The sequence below is a fragment of the Onthophagus taurus genome, chromosome 5 (genome assembly GCF_036711975.1).
Source record: "Onthophagus taurus isolate NC chromosome 5, IU_Otau_3.0, whole genome shotgun sequence".
In the NCBI taxonomy this organism is placed as follows: domain Eukaryota; kingdom Metazoa; phylum Arthropoda; class Insecta; order Coleoptera; family Scarabaeidae; genus Onthophagus; species Onthophagus taurus.
Genome location: NC_091970.1, coordinates 500,625 through 522,984, shown reverse-complemented (window position 1 = coordinate 522,984; position 22,360 = coordinate 500,625). Strand labels below are relative to the sequence as shown.

The following is a 22,360-nucleotide window of genomic DNA, read 5'->3' as shown; positions in this document are numbered from 1 at the left end:
TCCAAAGATGACGTACTTATCTCAAAAAACAAAAAAGTTTAAAAAATAACATTAAACCCGAAGTTAGCAACAATGACGATAGCAATTTAATTTTTAAATATTAATACCAACCTTAATTTTTTATTCTTTTTTATTATATTTTTGTTTTTGTGACAAATATTAAGACATTTTATAAAAATTAAGAATATGTCAAAATGACATTGACATTTCACACCGGAAGTTTCTTGTATCTCGAGTAATATTGGAATTAAACGTATCATGTTTGGACTCATTTTAAAGGATTTTTCACGATTACAAATATGTCAAAATTGACGTTGACATTTTTAACCGGAAGTTGACCATAACATCATTAATATTGAAGATAAATATGTCGTGTTTGTACTCATTTTAAAGATTTTTTAATGAAGATTACAAATATGTCAAAATTGAGGTTGACATTTTAAACCTGAAGTTAGTTATCATATAATAGAAGTTAATCTTCTTTTTATTTTTAACGTGTTTTTTGGGTCATTTCATATTGATTTAAAAAGAATCGTCGATTTTTAAACCACATGATGATTTTGACGTTTTCAACATTAACATAGGTTGTAACTCAAAAAGTAAGATAGAAAGAAAAAAATTTTGTTATTAAAAAATATTGTAATGTGTTCCCAAAAATTCCTAACTTAAGAGGTTATAATCTGAAAATTCTCGATTATAACATTTCCAACATTAATATGTTCAAAATGTGTCAGTTGTAAACCTAAAGACGTCAATCGTGAAGCTTCCTGCAATACAATATATTATTTAGTGGGCAAGTTCAGGTTCAAAAAGAAAAATAGTAAGATTCGACAAAAATTCTAAACAAAAAAAATTAACACGTTTTATGAATAACGAAAATAAGATTGTTTTTCTAACATCAACAATGCCTATTGACGAGAGGTAACTTTTAAATAAAATAGAAAACTGCGATAATCGAGTGAAACATCGATCTGAGAGAGAACACGTTTATTCCTTCGAGAGAGGGAGAGAGAGCGGGATAAAAACTCGTTATATCCGTTCTTAGAAATAACAAATGGCTGACGCCTTAAATCGAAATCAAACTCGTTGGAAAAAATAGTGTTAAATAAAAGAAATTTTGTACAAGACAAATTGAAAAATCTTTACCCACAAGTAAGTATTGATAAAATTATAAGGAAACTCTTGTTATCTTATGTGTTATGTTAAATAAGAAAAATAAATTATCATCAAACTCACTGCGAAAAAGAAAGGATCAGGATAATGGATTGTTTCTTGGTTTCGGAGCACGAACTAGTTTTCTGGATTGGTTACAGGATTCCTCGTAGTTTCCGGATTATACGGGATTGTCTACAGGATTCTTCTGATGGAAAATTGGACTGCTGTTCTTCGGATGATCTCGAAGAAGTTTCAGGAGTTTTCGGAATATGTTGTAGGTTGATTCTTTTTTTTTATATATCGTTGGTTAAATTGGCTTTATAAAATTATTTTAATTTTAAAGGTTATCTTTTAATATTAGTTTAAATTTTTTCTGTCTGACGACGTAGATTCGACGCTGCTCAGACGACGACTCTCTCACTCCCTGTTCGCGATCTCCTTATATACCCCGGCACTCCAACTGTTTCTTCCTCGTTTCTGATTGGTTCTTAGGTTCGCGCCTTTTTCAAAATTCAAAATTCTCGCATCGAAACTAGCGTCATCTCTCGGATTTTTTCGGAACTAACCTTCAAAATTAAATTCTTTTTCCGTTGATTTCTCCCTTATTTCTTTATTAATCGTATTAAAACTTCGTATTCAACGTTGTCTTTTCTTGTTTTCAGAGATACATTGGAGTACACGCCAAATTTCATCAATGAGCAAAGTTAGAAAAATTCAATTTTAAATTAACGATTTCTTCTTCAAAATAACGTTATAACATCAAAGGATGGATGAAAAATGTGCTTTAGGAGCTGAACTATAATAATTGATACTTTTGGAAGCAAACTAAACGGTTTTAGATAAGATTTCCACCAACAAAAAATCTCTGTCAAAATTTCAAGGTTATGTTCTCTCGGTGGTTAATTTTATCACAGTATTGATTAAATTTAGTATTTCCCCAAAATTTTTAATTAATTCATTACAAAAACATTATTTTTACACTAATTATTATTAAAAAAGATTAAATTTAATTTGATTTTGTAATTTTCGCATCGAAACTAGCGTCATCTCTCGGATTTTTTCGGAACTACAAAATTAAATTCTTTTTCCGTTGATTTCTCCCTTATTCCTTTATTAATCGTAATAAAACTTCGTATTCATCGTTGTCTTTTCTTGTTTTCAGACATACATTGGAGTACACGCCAAATTTCATCAATGAGCAAAGTTAGAAAAATTCAATATTAAATCAACGATTTCTTCAAAATAACGTTAAAACATCAAAGGATGGACGAAAAATGTGCTTTAGGAGCTGAACTATATTAATTGATACTTTTGGAAGCAAACTAAACGGTTTTAGGTAAGATTTCCACCAATAAAAAATCTGTGTCAAAATTTCAAGGTTATGTTCTCTGGGTGATTAATTTTATCATTATCACAGTATTGATTAAATTTAGTATTTCCCAAAATTTTTAATTAATTCATTACAAAAACATTATTTTTACACTAATTATTATTAAATTTAATTTGATTTTGTAATTCTCGCATCGAAACTAGCGTCATCTCTCGGATTTTTTCGGAACTAACCTTCAAAATTAACTTCTTTTTCCGTTGATTTCTCCCTTATTCCTTTATTAATCGTAATAAAACTTCGTATTCAACGTTGTCTTTTCTTGTTTTCAGATATACATTGGAGTACACGCCAAATTTCATCAATGAGTAAAGTTAGAAAAATTCAATTTTAAATCAACGATTTCTTCAAAATAACGTTAAAACATCAAAGGATGGATGAAAAATGTGCTTTAGGAGCTGAATTATATTAATTGATACTTTTGGAAGCAAACGAAACGGTTTTAGGTAAGATTTCCACCAACAAAAAATCTTTGTCAAAATTTCAAGGTTATGTTCTCTCGGTGAACTAAACGATGGTTAATTTTATCACAGTATTGATTAAATTTAGTATTTCCCAAAATGTTTAATTAATTCATTACAAAAACATTATTTTTACACTAATTATTATTAAATTTAATTTGATTTTGTAATTCTCGCATCGAAACTAGCGTCATCTCTCGGATTTTTTCAGAACTACAAAATTAAATTCTTTTTCCGTTGATTTCTCCCTTATTTCTTTATTAATCGTAATAAAACTTCGTATTCAACGTTGTCTTTTCTTGTTTTCAGACCTACATTGGAGTACACGCCAAATTTCATCAATGAGTAAAGTTAGAAAAATTCAATTTTAAATCAACGATTTCTTCAAAATAACGTTAAAACATCAAAGGATGGATGAAAAATGTGCTTTAGGAGCTGAATTATATTAATTGATACTTTTGGAAGCAAACTAAACGGTTTTAGGTAAGATTTCCACCAACAAAAAATCTCTGTCAAAATTTCAAGGTTATGTTCTCTCGGTGGTTAATTTTATCACAGTATTGATTAAATTTAGTATTTCCCAAAATTTTTAATTAATTTATTACAAAAGCATATTATTTTTACACTAATTATTATTAAATTTAATTTGATTTTGTAATTCTCGCATCGAAGCTAGCGTCATCTCTCGGATTTTTTCGGAACTACAAAATTAAATTCTTTTTCCGTTGATTTCTCTCTTATTCCTTTATTAATCGTAATAAAACTTCGTATTCAACGTTGTCTTTTCTTGTTTTCAGACGTACATTGGAGTACACGCCAAATTTCATCAATGAGTAAACTTAGAAAAATTCAATTTTAAATCAACGATTTCTTCAAAATAACGTTAAAACATCAAAGGATGGATGAAAAATGTGCTTTAGGAGCTGAACTATATTAATTGATACTTTTGGAAGCAAACTAAACGGTTTTAGGTAAGATTTTCACCAACAAAAAATCTCTGTCAAAATTTCAAGGTTATGTTCTTTCGGTGATTAATTTTATCATTATCACAGTATTGATTAAATTTAGTATTTCCCAAAATTTTTAATTAATTCATTACAAAAACATTATTTTTACACTAATTATTATTAAATTTAATTTGATTTTGTAATTCTCGCATCGAAACTAGCGTCATCTCTCGGATTTTTTCGGAACTAACCTTCAAAATTAAATTCTTTTTCCGTTGATTTCTCCCTTATTCCTTTATTAATCGTAATAAAACTTCGTATTCAACGTTGTCTTTTCTTGTTTTCAGACGTACATTGGAGTACACGCCAAATTTCATTAATGAGTAAAGTTAGAAAAATTCAATTTTAAATCAACGATTTCTTCAAAATAACGTTAAAACATCAAAGGATGGATGATAAATGTGCTTTAGGAGCTGAACTATATTAATTGATACTTTTGGAAGCAAACTAAACGGTTTTAGATAAGATTTTTACCAACAAAAAGAATCTGTCAAAATTTCAAGGTTATGTTCTCTCGGTGAGTTTCCCAAAATTTTTAATTAATTCATTACAAAAGCATTATTTTTTAATCGTAATAAAACTTCGTATTCAACGTTGTCTTTTCTTGTTTTCAGACATACATTGGAGTACACGCCAAATTTCATCAATGAGCAAAGTTAGAAAAATTCAATTTTAAATCAAGGATTTCTTCAAAATAACGTTAAAACATCAAAGGATGGATGAAAAATGTGCTTTAGGAGCTGAACTATATTAATTGATACTTTTGGAAGCAAACTAAACGGTTTGAATAAAGAATCTGTCAAAATTCAAGGTTATGTTTTCTCGGTGAGTTTCCCAAAATTTTTAATTAATTCATTACAAAAGCATTTTTACACTAATTATTATTAAAAAAGATTAAATTTAATTTGATTTTGTTGGATCTGATTGAGATGGTTCTAATTTAGGTGGATCTGATGATGGTTCCTTTGGTAGCTTCGGTATTTCTTGAGTATTCGGTAAAATTTGCGGACCTGGGGGTCCCTCCAAGCTTGTGGAATCTCCCGATGGGCTAGTTTCTTCCACTGCGGGTTGAGCCGGTTCTAAATTCATTGGTTTCCCGTAATATTGCAAAATAAACTCCAAAACGACGCTATTGGACCACCCGAATCCAACTTGCGGGATGTATTCCCCCGTGCCGTATTTCCCAGCTTCCACACAATTATATTTTTCGTACATCACCCCCGATTCGTTATAACCTTGAAGATTAGCGTGAACCCATCGCGTCGCCATTTGTTTAGCCATGATTTGAGCTTCAGGTTGGCCGGTTCTTTCTAATCCTTGCACTAAGATGGCTTGAAGCGGGGGCCACGCGTTTGGAAAATCCCATTCTTGCCCGCTATACTCCAAAGAGGTGGGCATCCCCCCTTTGTAATCCAACAAACCCATTTTTGTGATATAATCAACAGTTCCTTTGGCGACTTTGGCAGTGTCCTCCTTTTTATAAGCTCCAGTCCACAACGGAGTGAAATTGCTTGCATAAAACTTTTTCCTATGAGCCCTTAACTTGATGTTGTAATCATACCAAGTTAAATCTTTTTGGTCAAAAAGGACTTTATCGATGGCGAAGGCTATGTCATCAGCTTTTTCTTGCCAATAAACTTGTCGCTCGACATTTCCCAATTTCCCAAATAAATATGACATATCACTAAAGGCTTTGTGAATAAACGCGTTTAAATCGACTGGGATAATCAAAGTGGTTTGAGTGTGAGATAAACTCGCTTTGGAATCTCCTTCTTCGTCATAAATCCATCTTGAAGAAAACGTCCACCCGCTTTGAACGGCAGATTTAATGTTAATGTACACCTCTTCTTTCTCTTTTTCAGTTTCTAAATGAGACGTGATTTCGACGTCGTCGTGAAACGATTCAGGACGAGGACCATGTCCTTCAATGGCGTAATGAGCCATGTTATAAGTGTGCAGATTTACTTCAATCGGAATCATTCGTTTGCTTCTCCAATGTTTTAATTCGCGCTTTAAAAATAAAATGTTACTTCTCAACCAGTCAACGTCGTTGGTGTATCTGATATAATTCGCTGCCATACAAGTTAATAAAGGCGGTTGAGATCTTTGGGCGTAATAAATCCTTCCACCATGCGGAACGAAACCATAAATCTTTACGGTGTAAATTAAATTATCGATTAATCCCCTCGCAGTTTCGTACATCTCCGATATCAACAGACCGTTTATAATCCAATATGTGTCCCAATAATAAATTTCGCGAGATCTTCCCCCCGGAATGATGATCCCATTGCTAAGAGGGATCAAAGAGTATTGCTCGGGACTTAAATGCACCTCCTGTTTTAATTTTCGCCCGAGTTTCGGCCATAGCCAAACGAGATGTTTTGCGAAGTTGTTCATTTCGGGGTCTCGGATCGTATCCAAAAATTTCGGCTCAGGCATAAAATCCAACGGGAACCAATCTTCCAATTCGCTCTCTTGCTCGAAATAATCTCGCACGTAACTTTCTAGGACCTCCCTCGATGGGGAATCGTCGTATTGCGTCATTAAAAGATTAAAAGCACCGACCGTTTCGAAAACGGTCCTTCTCATCTTCATATCGACGAACGTTTTTGAGTCATGGAAGATTCGCGAATTTTGGATGGTCGTTAAAAGTTTTCCGTAACAATAAATGGGGCTCCCGCACGCCGCGGATTTCCACGTGGTGCTTTTGGGGTTGTCATGCAGAAATCGACATTGAATCTTAGTAAAATTCCTAATTTCATTCAAAAATTATAGCTTAATAATGATTTAAAATTATTTTTTTACCTCAAAAATCCTGAAAACGCCTTTAGCATCTTGTCTTTAAAAAAATTAAAGTGACATTCGTTGTGACGTTCGTAACGTATCAATTTCAAAAATTAATGCTCAATATTTTTTGCTAACTTGAAATTTTAAATTCCCTCTGAATAGTATGCTATCAAAATTAATTATCTCGATAATTATTGTTTTTATCAAAAAATGTTTTATATGAAATTTGTTTCAATTTCGATTTTGAATCAATTATCTTAATAAAAAATTTTTACATCTCTATTAATTAACCATCTAAGTATAATTATGTATAAAAACGGAAAAATTATTATTTTGAGGCTATCTCATTAATTATTGATTAAATCAAAAAAAAATGTTGACAAAATTTGTTTAAAATTGTTTCAGGAACAATTTTTGTTAACATAATTTTTTTCTAACTTGAAATTTTAATTTCCCACTGAATAGTATGCTACAAAAATTAATATTTTTGAGGTTATATCCTTATTGTTGATTTAATCAAAAAATTTTGTTAACAAAAGTTGTTTAGAATTACTCCAGGAACAGTGTTTGTTAATAAAATTTTTTGCTAACTTTAAATTTTAATTTCCCTCTGAATAGTATGCTATCAAAATTAATTATCTCAATAATTATTGTTTTTATCAAAAAATGTTTTAAACAAAATTTGTTTCAATTTCGATTTTGAATCAATTATCTTAATAAAAAATTTTTACATCTCTATTAATTAAGCATCTAAGTATAATTATGTATAAAAACGGAAAAATTATTATTTTGAGGCTATCTCATTAATTATTGATTAAATCAAAAAAAATTGTTGACAAAATTTGTTTAGAACTGTTTCAGGAACAATTTTTGTTAACACAATTCTTTTCCAACTTGTAATTTTAATTTCCCACTGAATAGTATGCTATAAAAATTAATATTTTTGAGGTTATATCCTTATTGTTGATTTAATCAAAAAATGTTGTTAACAAAATTTGTTTAGAATTACTTCAGGAACAGTGTTTGTTAATAAAATTTTTTGCTAACTTTAAATTTTAATTTCCCTCTGAATAGTATGCTATCAAAATTAATTATCTCAATAATTATTGTTTTTATCAAAAAATGTTTTAAATAAAATTTGTTTCAATTTCGATTTTGAATCAATTATCTTAATAAAAAATTTTTACATCTCTATTAATTAAGCATCTAAGTATAATTATGTATAAAAACGGAAAAATTATTATTTTGAGGCTATCTCATTAATTATTGATTAAATCAAAAAAAATTGTTGACAAAATTTGTTTAGAATTGTTTCAAGAACAATTTTTGTTAACATAATTTTTTTCTAACTTGAAACTTTAATTTCCCACTGAATAGTATGCTATAAAAATTAATATTTTTGAGGTTATATCCTTATTGTTGATTTAATCAAAAAATTTTGTTAACAAAATTTGTTTAGAATTACTTCAGGAACAGTGTTTGTTAATAAAATTTTTTGCTAACTTGAAATTTTAAATTCCCTCTGAATAGTATGCTATCAAAATTAATTATCTCAATAATTATTGTTTTTATCAAAAAATGTTTTAAATAAAATTTGTTTCAATTTCGATTTTGAATCAATTATCTTAATAAAAAATTTTTACATCTCTATTAATTAACCATCTAAGTATAATTATGTATAAAAACGGAAAAATTATTATTTTGGGGCTATCTCCTTAATCATTGATTAAATCAAAAAAAAATGTTGACAAAGTTTGTTTAAAATTGTTTCAGGAATAATTTTTGTTAACATAATTTTTTTCTAACTTGAAATTTTAATTTCCCACTGAATAGTATGCTACAAAAATTAATATTTTTGAGGTTATTTCCTTATTGTTGATTTAATCAAAAAATTTTGTTAACAAAATTTGTTTAGAATTACTTCAGGAATAGTGTTTGTTAATAAAATTTTTTGCTAACTTTAAATTTTAATTTCCCTCTGAATAGTATGCTATCAAAATTAATTATCTCAATAATTATTGTTTTTATCAAAAATGTTTTAAACAAAATTTGTTTCAATTTCGATTTTGAATCAATTATCTTAATAAAAAATTTTTACATCTCTATTAATTATGCATCTAAGTATAATTATGTATAAAAACGGAAAAATTATTATTTTGAGGCTATCTCCTTAATTATCGATTAAATCAAAAAAAATTGTTGACAAAATTTGTTTAGAATTGTTTCAGGAACAATTTTCGTTAACACAATTTTTTTCTAACTTAAAATTTTAATTTCCCACTGAACAGTATGGTACAAAAATTAATATTTTTGAGGTTATATCCTTATTGTTGATTTAATCAAAAAATTTTGTTAACAAAATTTGTTTAGAATTACTTCAGGAACAGTGTTTGTTAATAAAAATTTTTGCTAACTTTAAATTTTAATTTCCCTCTGAATAGTATGCTATCAAAATTAATTATCTCGATAATTATTGTTTTTATCAAAAAATGTTTTAAACAAAATTTGTTTTAATTTCGATTTTGAATCAATTATCTTAATAAAAAAATTTTACATTTCTATTAATTAAGCATCTAAGTATAATTATGTATAAAAACGGAAAAATTATTATTTTGAGGCTATCTCATTAATTATTGATTAAATCAAAAAAAAATTTTGACAAAGTTTGTTTGGAATTGTTTCAGGAACAATTTTTGTTAACATAATTTTTTTCTAACTTGAAATTTTAATTTCCCACTGAATAGTATGGTACAAAAATTAATATTTTTGAGGTTATATCCTTATTGTTGATTTAATCAAAAAATGTTGTTAACAAAATTTGTTTAGAATTACTTCAGGAACAGTGTTTGTAATTACAATTTTTTGCTAACTTTAAATTTTAAATTCCCTCTGAATAGTATGCTATCAAAATTAATTATCTCGATAATTATTGTTTTTATCAAAAAATGTTTTAAACAAAATTTGTTTTAATTTCGATTTTGAATCAATTATCTTAATAAAAAATTTTTACATCTCTATTAATTATGCATCTAAGTATAATTATGTATAAAAACGGAAAAATTATTATTTTGAGGCTATCTCCTTAATTATCGATTAAATCAAAAAAAATTGTTGACAAAATTTGTTTAGAATTGTTTCAGGAACAATTTTCGTTAACACAATTTTTTTCTAACTTAAAATTTTAATTTCCCACTGAACAGTATGGTACAAAAATTAATATTTTTGAGGTTATATCCTTATTGTTGATTTAATCAAAAAATTTTGTTAACAAAATTTGTTTAGAATTACTTCAGGAACACTGTTTGTTAATAAAATTTTTTGCTAACTTGAAATTTTAATTTCCCTCTGAATAGTATGCTATCAAAATTAATTATCTCAACAATTATTGTTTTTATTAAAAAATAGTTTAAATAAAATTTGTTTCAATTTCGATTTTGAATCAATTATCTTAATAAAAAATTTTTACATCTCTATTAATTAACCATCTAAGTATAATTATGTATAAAAACGGAAAAATTATTATTTTGAGGCTATTTCATTAATTATTGATTAAATCAAAAAAAATTGTTGACAAAGTTTGTTTAAAATTGTTTCAGGAACAATTTTTGTTAACATAATTTTTTTCTAACTTGTAATTTTAATTTCCCACTGAACAGTATGCTATAAAAATTAATATTTTTGAGGTTATATCCTTATTGTTGATTTAATCAAAAAATTTTGTTAACATAATTTTATTTTTTTTAATTATTTTTTACCTCAAAAATCCTGAAAACGCCTTTAGCATCTTGTCTTTAAAAAAATTAAAATGACATTCGTGACGTATCAATTTCAAAAATTAATGCTCAATAAATAATAGTGATTCGCCGCGATACATTATGGATGATTTGGTAAATATAGAGGTACTTTGAAGTAAAGGTACTTTTTAAGGGAGAAATACAGAGGAGAAGTGGTTGGATAAATACGTTCCGGTTAAATTCCTAAAATCAACAGACGTAGGAAATATTCTGTGTAAAAGTCGGTCCTCGTGGAAAGCACCTGTTACGGACAATTGGTATTCTGAAAGCGAAGTTTTAACTTTGTGGATATAAAAAATTGGAATAAATATTTTAAAATGAATTAATTCGAATTTTATTATTTACTTTTTTGTATTAAATCGCTACAATCATTCGAACTCAATCATTTCTGCCCTCGATTTCTTACATAGTGAAGTTAGATTTCGACTTTATAATATCGGTAATTATTGTACAGGTTGGTTCAAAATCATTATATTGTTCAAAAAAATTTTGTCAGTTTTAGATTTTGACATATTATCACAACAAATATTGTCCCTCAACAAATTTTGATTAAATCAACAATAAGGATATAACCTCAAAAATATTAATTTTTGTAGCATCCTATTCAGTGGGAAATTAAAATTTCAAGTTAGAAAAAAATTATGTTAACAAAAATTGTTCCTGAAACAATTTTAAACAAACTTTGTCAACAATTTTTTTTGATTTAATCAATAATTAATGAAATAGCCTCAAAATAATAATTTTTCCGTTTTTATACATAATTATACTTAGATGGTTAATTAATAGAGATGTAAAAATTTTTTATTAAGATAATTGATTCAAAATCGAAATTGAAACAAATTTTATTCAAACTATTTTTTAATAAAAACAATAATTGTTGAGATAATTAATTTTGATAGCATACTATTCAGAGGGAAATTAAAATTTCAAGTTAGCAAAAAATTTTATTAACAAACACTGTTCCTGAAGTAATTCTAAACAAATTTTGTTAACAAAATTTTTTGATTAAATCAACAATAAGGATATAACCTCAAAAATATTAATTTTTGTAACATCCTATTCAGTGGGAAATTAAAATTTCAAGTTAGAAAAAAATTATGTTAACAAAAATTGTTCCTGAAACAGTTTTAAACAAACTTTGTCAACATTTTTTTTTGATTTAATCAATGATTAAGGAGATAACCTCAAAATAATAATTTTTCCGTTTTTATACATAATTATACTTAGATGCTTAATTAATAGAGATGTAGAAATTTTTTATTAAAATAATTGATTCAAAATCGAAATTGAAACAAATTTTATTTAAACTATTTTTTAATAAAAACAATAATTGTTGAGATAATTAATTTTGATAGCATACTATTCAGAGGGAAATTAAAATGTCAAGTTAGAAAAAATTTTTATTAACAAATACTGTTCCTGAAGTAATTCTAAACAAATTTTGTTAACAACATTTTTTGATTAAATCAACAATAAGGATATAACCTCAAAAATATTAATTTTTGTAGCATACTATTCAGTGGGAAATTAAAATTTCAAGTTAGAAAAAAATTATGTTAACAAAAATTGTTCCCGAAACAGTTTTAAACAAACTTTGTCAACATTTTTTTTTGATTTAATCAATGATTAAGGAGATAACCTCAAAATAATAATTTTTCCGTTTTTATACATAATTATACTTAAATGCTTAATTAATAGAGATGTAAAAATTTTTTATTAAGATAATTGATTCAAAATCGAAATTGAAACAAATTTTATTTAAAATATTTTTTAATAAAAACAATAATTGTTGAGATAATTAATTTTGATAGCATACTATTCAGAGGGAAATTAAAATTTCAAATTAGGAAAAAATTGTATTAACAAACACTGTTCCTGAAGTAATTCTAAACAAATTTTGTTAACAAAATTTTTTGATTAAATCAACAATAAGGATATAACCTCAAAAATATTAATTTTTGAAGCATACTATTCAGTGGGAAATTAAAGAAAAATCAAAAGTATTTGAAAAAATGTTTTAATTTTATTAATTTAACTTATTATTTATGGAAGTTGAATTGATTAAGTTTGATTTTAGGGAAAATGAGGATTTTTAAGAAAGATTTTAATCGAAAAAATTGGGGGTTATGTAAATTGGAGATTTGAATCTAGTGTTTTGAATCAAACTTCATCTTTATGACGTTCAAATTAATTATAATATTAATGAATCTGTATTCGTTAGGAAACTCGTGTGAAAATGAAATTTATTGTAAAGGACGTTTATACGAATTACTCCAAGAAAACATTACCGATGAGTTTCTTGATAAAAAAATGTTGGTGGATCCTGATAAATTACTTTTATCATTTCGAAATTTAACAAAAAATATCAATCAAGAAGAAAATTTTGCATCTTTTTTCCATAAAAATTTCGGCGATGAAAAAGAAGGGGTTGATTACGAGATGTGGAATTTACCAGATAAAAAGTTAATCGAAGCGAAAATTAATAATGACAGGTTAATAACAATTAATAAGAATAATAAAGGTTTAAAATGAATTTGATTGCAGAAATTTGATAACTTTCGTTAATTATTTAAAAGAATTATTATTAAAAATGGGGTTAAAAGGAACTGAATTAATGAGAAAACATAAAAAGCGTTACTCTCTTCTCTCTACAACCGGGTTTATCCAAGATCACAAAGACTCTAAAGAAGCGTCGTATTGGGAAACTTATTGGGTCGTAAACGGTCTGCTTTTTTATGAAATGTACGAATCAACGAAAGGTAATAAAATTAATTAATTTAGCTGTCCCTCTTAAAAATCGATGATTTTTTTTTTAATCGGTAGGAAATGACTCAAAAGATGTATTAATGATAAAAAAATGGTACTTGAGAGTACTGTCAAGCATTAAAATATATTTTAGTGATGTTGCAGTATACAAAAACTTTTATTGCTAATATAAAAATAATACATTTTTTATTATGTTAGAAAATAAGTAGAACTTGCTTTAGCTAAAACACATTATGACATTCAGAAAAACAGTTCTTTCTATCATTACAACATAAATAAACATTGCATAGCTTTGGCAGAACAATTTTCACAACTTCCTCTTCCTTTTGAACTTGCGCTAGGACATTTTCGTGGATGCAGTAAATTTGAATATTTACTTATTTGAATATTTTCGCATAATCTAAGTGTCAAAAAAGATGCTAATTCAAAAATTCCTGGAAGCCGTCTTTATTGAAATTAAATAATGAGACTTATTTTAAATTGAAGCTTAAAGCTTTCTCTTTAAAATGATGTATAATAATTGTTGGGTTGGATTAGAAAAATATTGAGAAAAAAGATGTTGAAACAAAACTTACATTTTCGTATAACCTAAAAATGTCAAAAAAGATGCTAATTTAAAAATTCCTGGAAGCTGTATTTATTGAAATTAAGGAATGAGACTAATTCTAAATTAAAGCTCAAAGCTTTCTCTTTAAAATGATGTATAATAATTGTTGGGTTGGATTGGAAAAATATTGAGAAAAAAAATGTTGAAACAAAACTTACATTTTCGTATAACCTAAAAGTGTCAAAAAAGATGCTAATTTAAAAATTCCTGGAAGCCGTATTTATTGAAATTAAGGAATGAGACTTATTCTAAATTAAAGTTCAAAGCTTTCTGTTTAAAATGATGTATAATAATTGTTGGGTTGGATTGGAAAAATATTGAGAAAAAAAATGTTGAAACAAAACTTACATTTTCGTATAACCTAAAAATGTCAAAAAAGATGCTAATTTAAAAATTCCTGGAAGCCGTATTTATTGAAATTAAGGATTGAGACTTATTCTAAATTAAAGCTCAAAGCTTTCTCTTTAAAATGATGTATAATAATTGTTGGGTTGGATTGGAAAAATATTGGGAAAAAAGATGTTAAAGCAAAACTTACATTTTCGTATAACCTAAAAATGTCAAAAAAGATGCTAATTTAAAAATTCCTGGAAGCCGTATTTATTGAAATTAAGGAATGAGACTTATTCTAAATTGAAGCTCAAAGCTTTCTCTTTAAAATGATGTATAATAATTGTTGGGTTGGATTGGAAAAATATTGAGAAAAAGGATGTTAAAGCAAAACTTACATTTTCGTATAACCTAAAAGTGCCAAAAAAGATGCTAATTTAAAAATTCCTGGAAGCCGTATTTAATGAAATTAAGGAATGAGACTTATTCTAAATTAAAGCTCAAAGCTTTCTCTTTAAAATGATGTATAATAATTGTTGGGTTGGATTGGAAAAATATTGGGAAAAAAAATGTTGAAATAAAACTTACATTTTCGTATAACCTAAAAGTGCCAAAAAAGATGCTAATTTAAAAATTCCTGGAAGCCGTATTTATTAAAATTAAGGAATGAGACTTATCCTAAATTAAAGCTCAAAGCTTTCTCTTTAAAATGATGTATAATAATTGTTGGGTTGGATTGGAAAAATATTGAGAAAAAAAATGTTGAAACAAAACTTACATTTTCGTATAACCTAAAAATGTCAAAAAAGATGCTAATTTAAAAATTCCTGGAAGCCGTATTTATTAAAATTAAGGAATGAGACTTATTCTAAATTGAAGCTCAAAGCTTTCTCTTTAAAATGATGTATAATAATTGTTGGGTTGGATTGGAAAAATATTGAGAAAAAGGATGTTAAAGCAAAACTTACATTTTCGTATAACCTAAAAGTGCCAAAAAAGATGCTAATCTAAAAATTCCTGGAAGCTGTATTTATTGAAATTAAGGAATGAGACTTGTTCTGAATTAAAGCTCAAAGCTTTCTCTTTAAAATGATGTATAATAATTGTTGGGTTGAATTGGAAAAATATTAAGAAATAAAATGTTGAAATTAAACTTACACTTTCGTATAAACTAAAAGTGTCAAAAAAGATGCTAATTTAAAAATTCCTGGAAGCCGTATTTATTGAAATTAAGGAATGAGACTTATTTTAAATTAAAGCTCAAAGCTTTCTCTTTAAAATGATGTATAATAATTGTTGGGTTGGATTGGAAAAATATTGAGAAAAAAGATGTTAAAGCAAAACTTACATTTTCGTATAACCTAAAAATGTTAAAAAAGATGCTAATTTAAAAATTCCTGGAAGCAGTATTTATTGAAATTAAGGAATGAGACTTATTCTAAATTAAAGCTCAAAGCTTTCTCTTTAAAATGATGTATAATAATTGTTGTGTTGGATTGGAAAAATATTGAGAAAAAAAATGTTAAAGCAAAACTTACATTTTCGTATAACCTAAAAATGTCAAAAAAGATGCTAATTTAAAAATTCTTGGAATCCGTATTTAATGAAATTAAGGATTGAGACTTATTCTAAATTAAAGCTCAAAGCTTTCTCTTTAAAATAATGTATGATAATTGATGGGTTGGATTGGAAAAATATTGAGAAAAAAAATGTTGAAACAAAACTTACATTTTCGTATAACCTAAAAATGTCAAAAAAGATGCTAATTTAAAAATTCCTGGAAGTCGTATTTATTGAAATTAAGGAATGAGACTTATTCTAAATTAAAGCTCAAAGCTTTCTCTTTAAAATGATGTATAATAATTGTTGGGTTGGATTGGAAAAATATTGAGAAAAAAGATGTTAAAGCAAAACTTACATTTTCGTATAACCTAAAAGTGCCAAAAATGATGCTAATTTAAAAATTCCTGGAAACCGTATTTATTGAAATTAAGGAATGAAACTTATTTTAAATTAAAGCTCAAAGCTTTCTCTTTAAAATGATGTATAATAGTTGTTGGGTTGGATTGGAAAAATGTTGAGAAAAAAAATGTTGAAACAAAACTTACATTTTCGTATAACCTAAAAATGTCAAAAAAGATGCTAATTTAAAAATTCCTGGAAGCCGTATTTATTGAAATTAAGGAATGAGACTTATTCTAAATTAAAGCTCAAAGCTTTCTCTTTAAAATGATGTATAATAATTGTTGGGTTGGATTGGAAAAATATTGAGAAAAAGGATGTTAAAGCAAAACTTACATTTTCGTATAACCTAAAAGTGCCAAAAAAGATGCTAATCTAAAAATTCCTGGAAGCTGTATTTATTGAAATTAAGGAATGAGACTTGTTCTGAATTAAAGCTCAAAGCTTTCTCTTTAAAATGATGTATAATAATTGTTGGGTTGAATTGGAAAAATATTAAGAAATAAAATGTTGAAATTAAACTTACACTTTCGTATAAACTAAAAGTGTCAAAAAAGATGCTAATTTAAAAATTCCTGGAAGCCGTATTTATTGAAATTAAGGAATGAGACTTATTTTAAATTAAAGCTCAAAGCTTTCTCTTTAAAATGATGTATAATAATTGTTGGGTTGGATTGGAAAAATATTGAGAAAAAAGATGTTAAAGCAAAACTTACATTTTCGTATAACCTAAAAATGTTAAAAAAGATGCTAATTTAAAAATTCCTGGAAGCAGTATTTATTGAAATTAAGGAATGAGACTTATTCTAAATTAAAGCTCAAAGCTTTCTCTTTAAAATGATGTATAATAATTGTTGTGTTGGATTGGAAAAATATTGAGAAAAAAAATGTTAAAGCAAAACTTACATTTTCGTATAACCTAAAAATGTCAAAAAAGATGCTAATTTAAAAATTCTTGGAATCCGTATTTAATGAAATTAAGGATTGAGACTTATTCTAAATTAAAGCTCAAAGCTTTCTCTTTAAAATAATGTATGATAATTGATGGGTTGGATTGGAAAAATATTGAGAAAAAAAATGTTGAAACAAAACTTACATTTTCGTATAACCTAAAAATGTCAAAAAAGATGCTAATTTAAAAATTCCTGGAAGTCGTATTTATTGAAATTAAGGAATGAGACTTATTCTAAATTAAAGCTCAAAGCTTTCTCTTTAAAATGATGTATAATAATTGTTGGGTTGGATTGGAAAAATATTGAGAAAAAAGATGTTAAAGCAAAACTTACATTTTCGTATAACCTAAAAGTGCCAAAAATGATGCTAATTTAAAAATTCCTGGAAACCGTATTTATTGAAATTAAGGAATGAAACTTATTTTAAATTAAAGCTCAAAGCTTTCTCTTTAAAATGATGTATAATAGTTGTTGGGTTGGATTGGAAAAATGTTGAGAAAAAAAATGTTGAAACAAAACTTACATTTTCGTATAACCTAAAAATGTCAAAAAAGATGCTAATTTAAAAATTCCTGGAAGCCGTATTTATTGAAATTAAGGAATGAGACTTATTCTAAATTAAAGCTCAAAGCTTTCTCTTTAAAATGATGTATAATAATTGTTGGGTTGGATTGGAAAAATATTGAGAAAAAAAATGTTGAAACAAAACTTACATTTTCGTATAAGCTAAAAATGTCAAAAAAGATGCTAATTTAAAAATTCCTGGAAGCCGTATTTATTGAAATTAAGGAATGAGACTTATTTTAAATTTAAGCTCAAAGCTTTCTCTTTAAAATAATGTATAATAATTGTTGGGTTGGATTGGAAAAATGTCGAGAAAAAAAATGTTGAAACAAAACTTACATTTTCGTATAACCTAAAAATGTCAAAAAAGATGCTAATTTAAAAATTCCTGGAAGCCGTATTTATTAAAATTAAGGAATGAGACTTATTTTAAATTAAAGCTCAAAGCTTTCTCTTTAAAATGATGTATAATAATTGTTGGGTTGGATTGGAAAAATATTGAGAAAAAAAATGTTGAAACAAATCTTACATTTTCGTATAACCTAAAAATGTCAAAAAAGATGCTAATTTAAAAATTCCTGGAAGCCGTATTTATTGAAATTAAGGAATGAGACTTATTCTAAATTGAAGCTCAAAGCTTTCTCTTTAAAATGATGTATAATAATTGTTGGGTTGGATTGGAAAAATATTGAGAAAAAGGATGTTAAAGCAAAACTTACATTTTCGTATAACCTAAAAGTGCCAAAAAAGATGCTAATTTAAAAATTCCTGGAAGCCGTATTTATTGAAATTAATTTTGTTGTCATCGTCACACGGGTTATTTTTTTATTATTATTTTGTAACCATGTACACGTCTTGTTTAATATTAATTTTTAATTAATTAACTATTTTAACTTAAGTAAGGTACTTTGATTATATATAACATGGATTGAGCCAACGAGAGAGATAGCTTGCGCAAGGTGATCGAACCGAGATAGACATAAAAAACTATCAATTAGAAGTAACATTTATAATACTTACAGGTGATGTGAAACTATTATCGCGAACTGGCTGTGACACAACAAAACGATAAACGTCAAATGTCAAACGTCAAATATATTTATCATTTATATTTACAATATGAAGATATGTCAGTCGTTTGACAGATCAATTGATACACAATCTATTAACATAAAGTCTATTAACACACATTTGGTAGAAACAATTCTATCTAACGACAGGTAATTGTCGTTATGCATTGATAGCCTAAAAAATAAGATTTCCATCCGTAAATATGTTGTAATCTCAACAAGTTTAGTGAAAATAACTTTTTATTTAGTGCGTGGGTATAAATTAAACAATTTGACGTTAAATCCAAAAAAGAAACGTCAAATCGCAACTTTAAAGTGATTTTTCGGTAAGTACTACACTTTTCCGCACTTTTTTTTATCATTAACACATCTTTTGAGTCATTTCCTACCGATTAAAAAAAAAATCATCGATTTTTAAGATAATTATTCCAAAATTTTTAGAAATCCTTAACGGTTTGATCTCAATGGTTGTCGAATTCGGTTTTGTACCAAAATCCAATAGGATTTATTACACCCAAAGATCTAACCCCCCATTTTTGACATTAATGGCTTACAACTTCATTTTAAAAACGTCCGATTACGACTGGTTACAAGAAAACATTGAGTATTTAGAGTTCGAATTAACATTTTGGATCAAAAATAGATCAATCGTGATCGAGAAAGATAAAAAATTACACACCATGTTTCGATATTCCGTGAATTGTTTCACTCCGAGACCGGAAAGTTACAAAAGCGATATGGAATTGGCCGAGGAGTTGGATGGAAAAGATAGAAAGAAATTTTTTAAGGAAATTAATTCGGCTTCGGAAAGCGGATGGGATATTTCTAGTCGATGGTTAAACGATGGCGATGTTTTAGATGTTAATGTGAGTCGAGTTATCCCGGTGGATTTAAATTCCTATCTTTATAAAAATTTCGTTTGCATTTCAAAACTTTTTAATATGTTGGGAAATAATTCGAAAAGCATCGTTTGGCGTAAAAAAGCGAAAAAATTACATCTTGCAATTCGAAAAATTTTATGGAACGAAACCGAAGGGATTTGGTTCGATTACGATGTTGAGTTAAATCGGGGTAGATCTCAATTCTATTTAAGTAATTTTACCCCGTTATGGGCTGGAGCTTTTCCTACGAGGTTAAGATACGAATATGGATATTACGCGTCGTTATACATAGATAAATATGATTTAATCGGGAAATATAAAGGGTGTATCCCGGATTCTTTACAAGAATCGTTCCAACTTTATGATTTTCCGAATAGCCACACTCATTTACTTGTTATGGTTATTGAAGGATTAAAAAGTTCTTTGCATTTGGGGGCTATTAAGAAATCTAACGTGATTCTTGTGAAGTGGATGGACGTTGTTATGTCGTGTTGGGCTGAAACGAATAGCATCTTCGATACTTACAACGTAAAAGAATTTGGGCAACATACCAGTTATACGGAGTGGAGTGAAGATCATACCGTTACAATCGGGGCTTTTTTAAGTGTTTTAGATAGTTATTACACAATTTCAGAGCGATTTATTTCTAACGAGAGTTTTGGAAGAAGATTGAACGCTTTGTGTTTTATTTTTAATTTTGTCGCTTATGTTGTTAAATGACATAAATTATTTGATTAACTACTATTTTTAACTACTATTTAACTAACAATAAAATAAATAAGGATTTGTAAATATATATATATATTGATAAATTCTTAAGGATGGTTAATTAATACAGATGTAAAAATTTTTTATTAAGATAATTGGTTCAAAATCGAAATTGAAACAAATTTTGTTTAAAACATTTTTTGATAAAAACAATAATTATTGAGATAATTAATTTTGATAGCATACTATTCAGAGGGAAATTAAAATGTCAAGTTAACAAAAATTTTTATTAACAAACACTGTTTCTGAAGTAATTCTAAACAAATTTTGTTAACAAAATTTTTTGATTAAATCAACAATAAGGATATAACCTCAAAAATATTAATTTTTGTAGCATCCTATTCAGTGGGAAATTAAAATTTCAAGTTAGAAAAAAATTATGTTAACAAAAATTGTTCCTGAAACAATTCCAAACAAACTTTGTCAACAATTTTTTTTGATTTAATCAATAATTAAAGAGATAACCTCAAAATAATAATTTTTGAATTTTTATACATAATTACACTTAGACGCTTAATTAATAGAGATGTAAAAATTTTTTATGAAGATAATTGATTCAAAATCGAAATTGGAACAAATTTTATTTAAAACATTTTTTGATAAAATCAATAATTATCGAGATAATTAATTTTGATAGCATACTATTCAGAGGGAAATTAAAATTTCAAATTAGCAAAAAATTTTATTAACAAACACTGTTCCTGAAGTAATTCTAAACAAATTTTGTTAACAAAATTTTTTGATTAAATCAACAATAAGGATGTAACCTCAAAAATATTAATTTTTGTACCATACTATTCAGTGGGAAATTAAAATTTCAAGTTAGAAAAAAATTGTATTAACAAAAATTGTTCCTGAAACAATTCCAAACAAACTTTGTCAACAATTTTTTTTGATTTAATCAATAATTAAGGAGATAACCTCAAAATAATAATTTTTCCGTTTTTATACATAATTATACTTAGATGGTTAATTAATAGAGATGTAAAAATTTTTTGTTAAGATAATTGATTCAAAATCGAAATTGAAACAAATTTTGTTTAAAACATTTTTTGATAAAAACAATAATTATTGAGATAATTAATTTTGATAGCATACTATTCAGTGGGAAATTAAAATTTGAAATTAGCAAAAAATTTTATTAACAAACACTGTTCCTGAAGTAATTCTAAACAAATTTTGTTAACAAAATTTTTTGATTAAATCAACAATAAGGATATAACCTCAAAAATATTAATTTTTGTACCATACTATTCAGTGGGAAATTAAAATTTCAAGTTAGAAAAAAATTGTGTTAACAAAAATTGTTCCTGAAACAATTTTAAACAAACTTTGTCAACATTTTTTTTGGATTTAATTAATAATTAAGGAGATAACCTCAAAATAATAATTTTTCCGTTTTTATACATAATTATACTTAGATGGTTAATTAATAGAGATGTAAAAATTTTTTGTTAAGATAATTGATTCAAAATCGAAATTGAAACAAATTTTGTTTAAAACATTTTTTGATAAAAACAATAATTATTGAGATAATTAATTTTGATAGCATACTATTCAGTGGGAAATTAAAATTTGAAATTAGCAAAAAATTTTATTAACAAACACTGTTCCTGAAGTAATTCTAAACAAATTTTGTTAACAAAATTTTTTGATTAAATCAACAATAAGGATATAACCTCAAAAATATTAATTTTTGTACCATACTATTCAGTGGGAAATTAAAATTTCAAGTTAGAAAAAAATTGTGTTAACAAAAATTGTTCCTGAAACAATTTTAAACAAACTTTGTCAACATTTTTTTTGGATTTAATTAATAATTAAGGAGATAACCTCAAAATAATAATTTTTCCGTTTTTATACATAAT

The 22,360-nt window shown here is 26.4% G+C and overlaps 2 protein-coding genes across 3 annotated transcripts; one reads left to right on the top strand and one right to left on the bottom strand.

Annotated features, from left to right (window-relative positions):
- The first annotated feature begins 907 nt into the window (after positions 1-907).
- Positions 908-20,520, top strand: LOC111423532 (trehalase-like). The gene is made up of 12 exons (XM_071196139.1): positions 908-1,152; positions 1,212-1,429; positions 1,818-2,050; positions 2,318-2,491; positions 2,815-2,988; positions 3,313-3,542; positions 3,801-3,974; positions 4,298-4,527; positions 4,625-4,835; positions 12,813-13,083; positions 13,136-13,350; positions 19,285-20,520. Exons 10-12 carry the CDS (start codon positions 12,902-12,904, stop codon positions 20,442-20,444), a joined length of 1,557 nt encoding a protein of 518 aa, XP_071052240.1. The 5' UTR covers positions 908-1,152; positions 1,212-1,429; positions 1,818-2,050; positions 2,318-2,491; positions 2,815-2,988; positions 3,313-3,542; positions 3,801-3,974; positions 4,298-4,527; positions 4,625-4,835; positions 12,813-12,901; the 3' UTR covers positions 20,445-20,520.
- Positions 4,841-10,922, bottom strand: LOC111422649 (trehalase-like). Of its 2 annotated transcripts, none has more exons than XM_071196138.1 (2): positions 10,553-10,922; positions 4,841-6,762 (listed from the first exon to the last, which is right to left on the bottom strand). In XM_071196138.1, exons 1-2 carry the CDS (start codon positions 10,579-10,581, stop codon positions 4,911-4,913), a joined length of 1,881 nt encoding a protein of 626 aa, XP_071052239.1. In that variant the 5' UTR covers positions 10,582-10,922; the 3' UTR covers positions 4,841-4,910. The 2 variants fall into 2 exon arrangements, with proteins under 2 accessions (XP_071052239.1, XP_022911637.2); XM_023055869.2 differs by lacking the exon at positions 10,553-10,922 and adding an exon at positions 6,816-6,893.
- Positions 20,521-22,360: the final 1,840 nt, after the last annotated feature.

Coding starts and splice junctions, on each gene's coding strand:
- LOC111422649 (XM_071196138.1), bottom strand. CDS start 10,581: ATGCTAAAGGCGTTTTCAGGATTTTTGAG. Junction 6,763..10,552: donor GCGTTTTCAGGATTTTTGAG/GTAAAAAATAAT, acceptor GAATGAAATTAG/GAATTTTACTAAGATTCAAT.
- LOC111423532 (XM_071196139.1), top strand. CDS start 12,902: ATGTTGGTGGATCCTGATAAATTACTTTTATCATTTCGAAATTTAACA. Junction 13,084..13,135: donor GCGAAAATTAATAATGACAG/GTTAATAACAAT, acceptor ATTTGATTGCAG/AAATTTGATAACTTTCGTTA. Junction 13,351..19,284: donor AATGTACGAATCAACGAAAG/GTAATAAAATTA, acceptor CAAAATTTTTAG/AAATCCTTAACGGTTTGATC.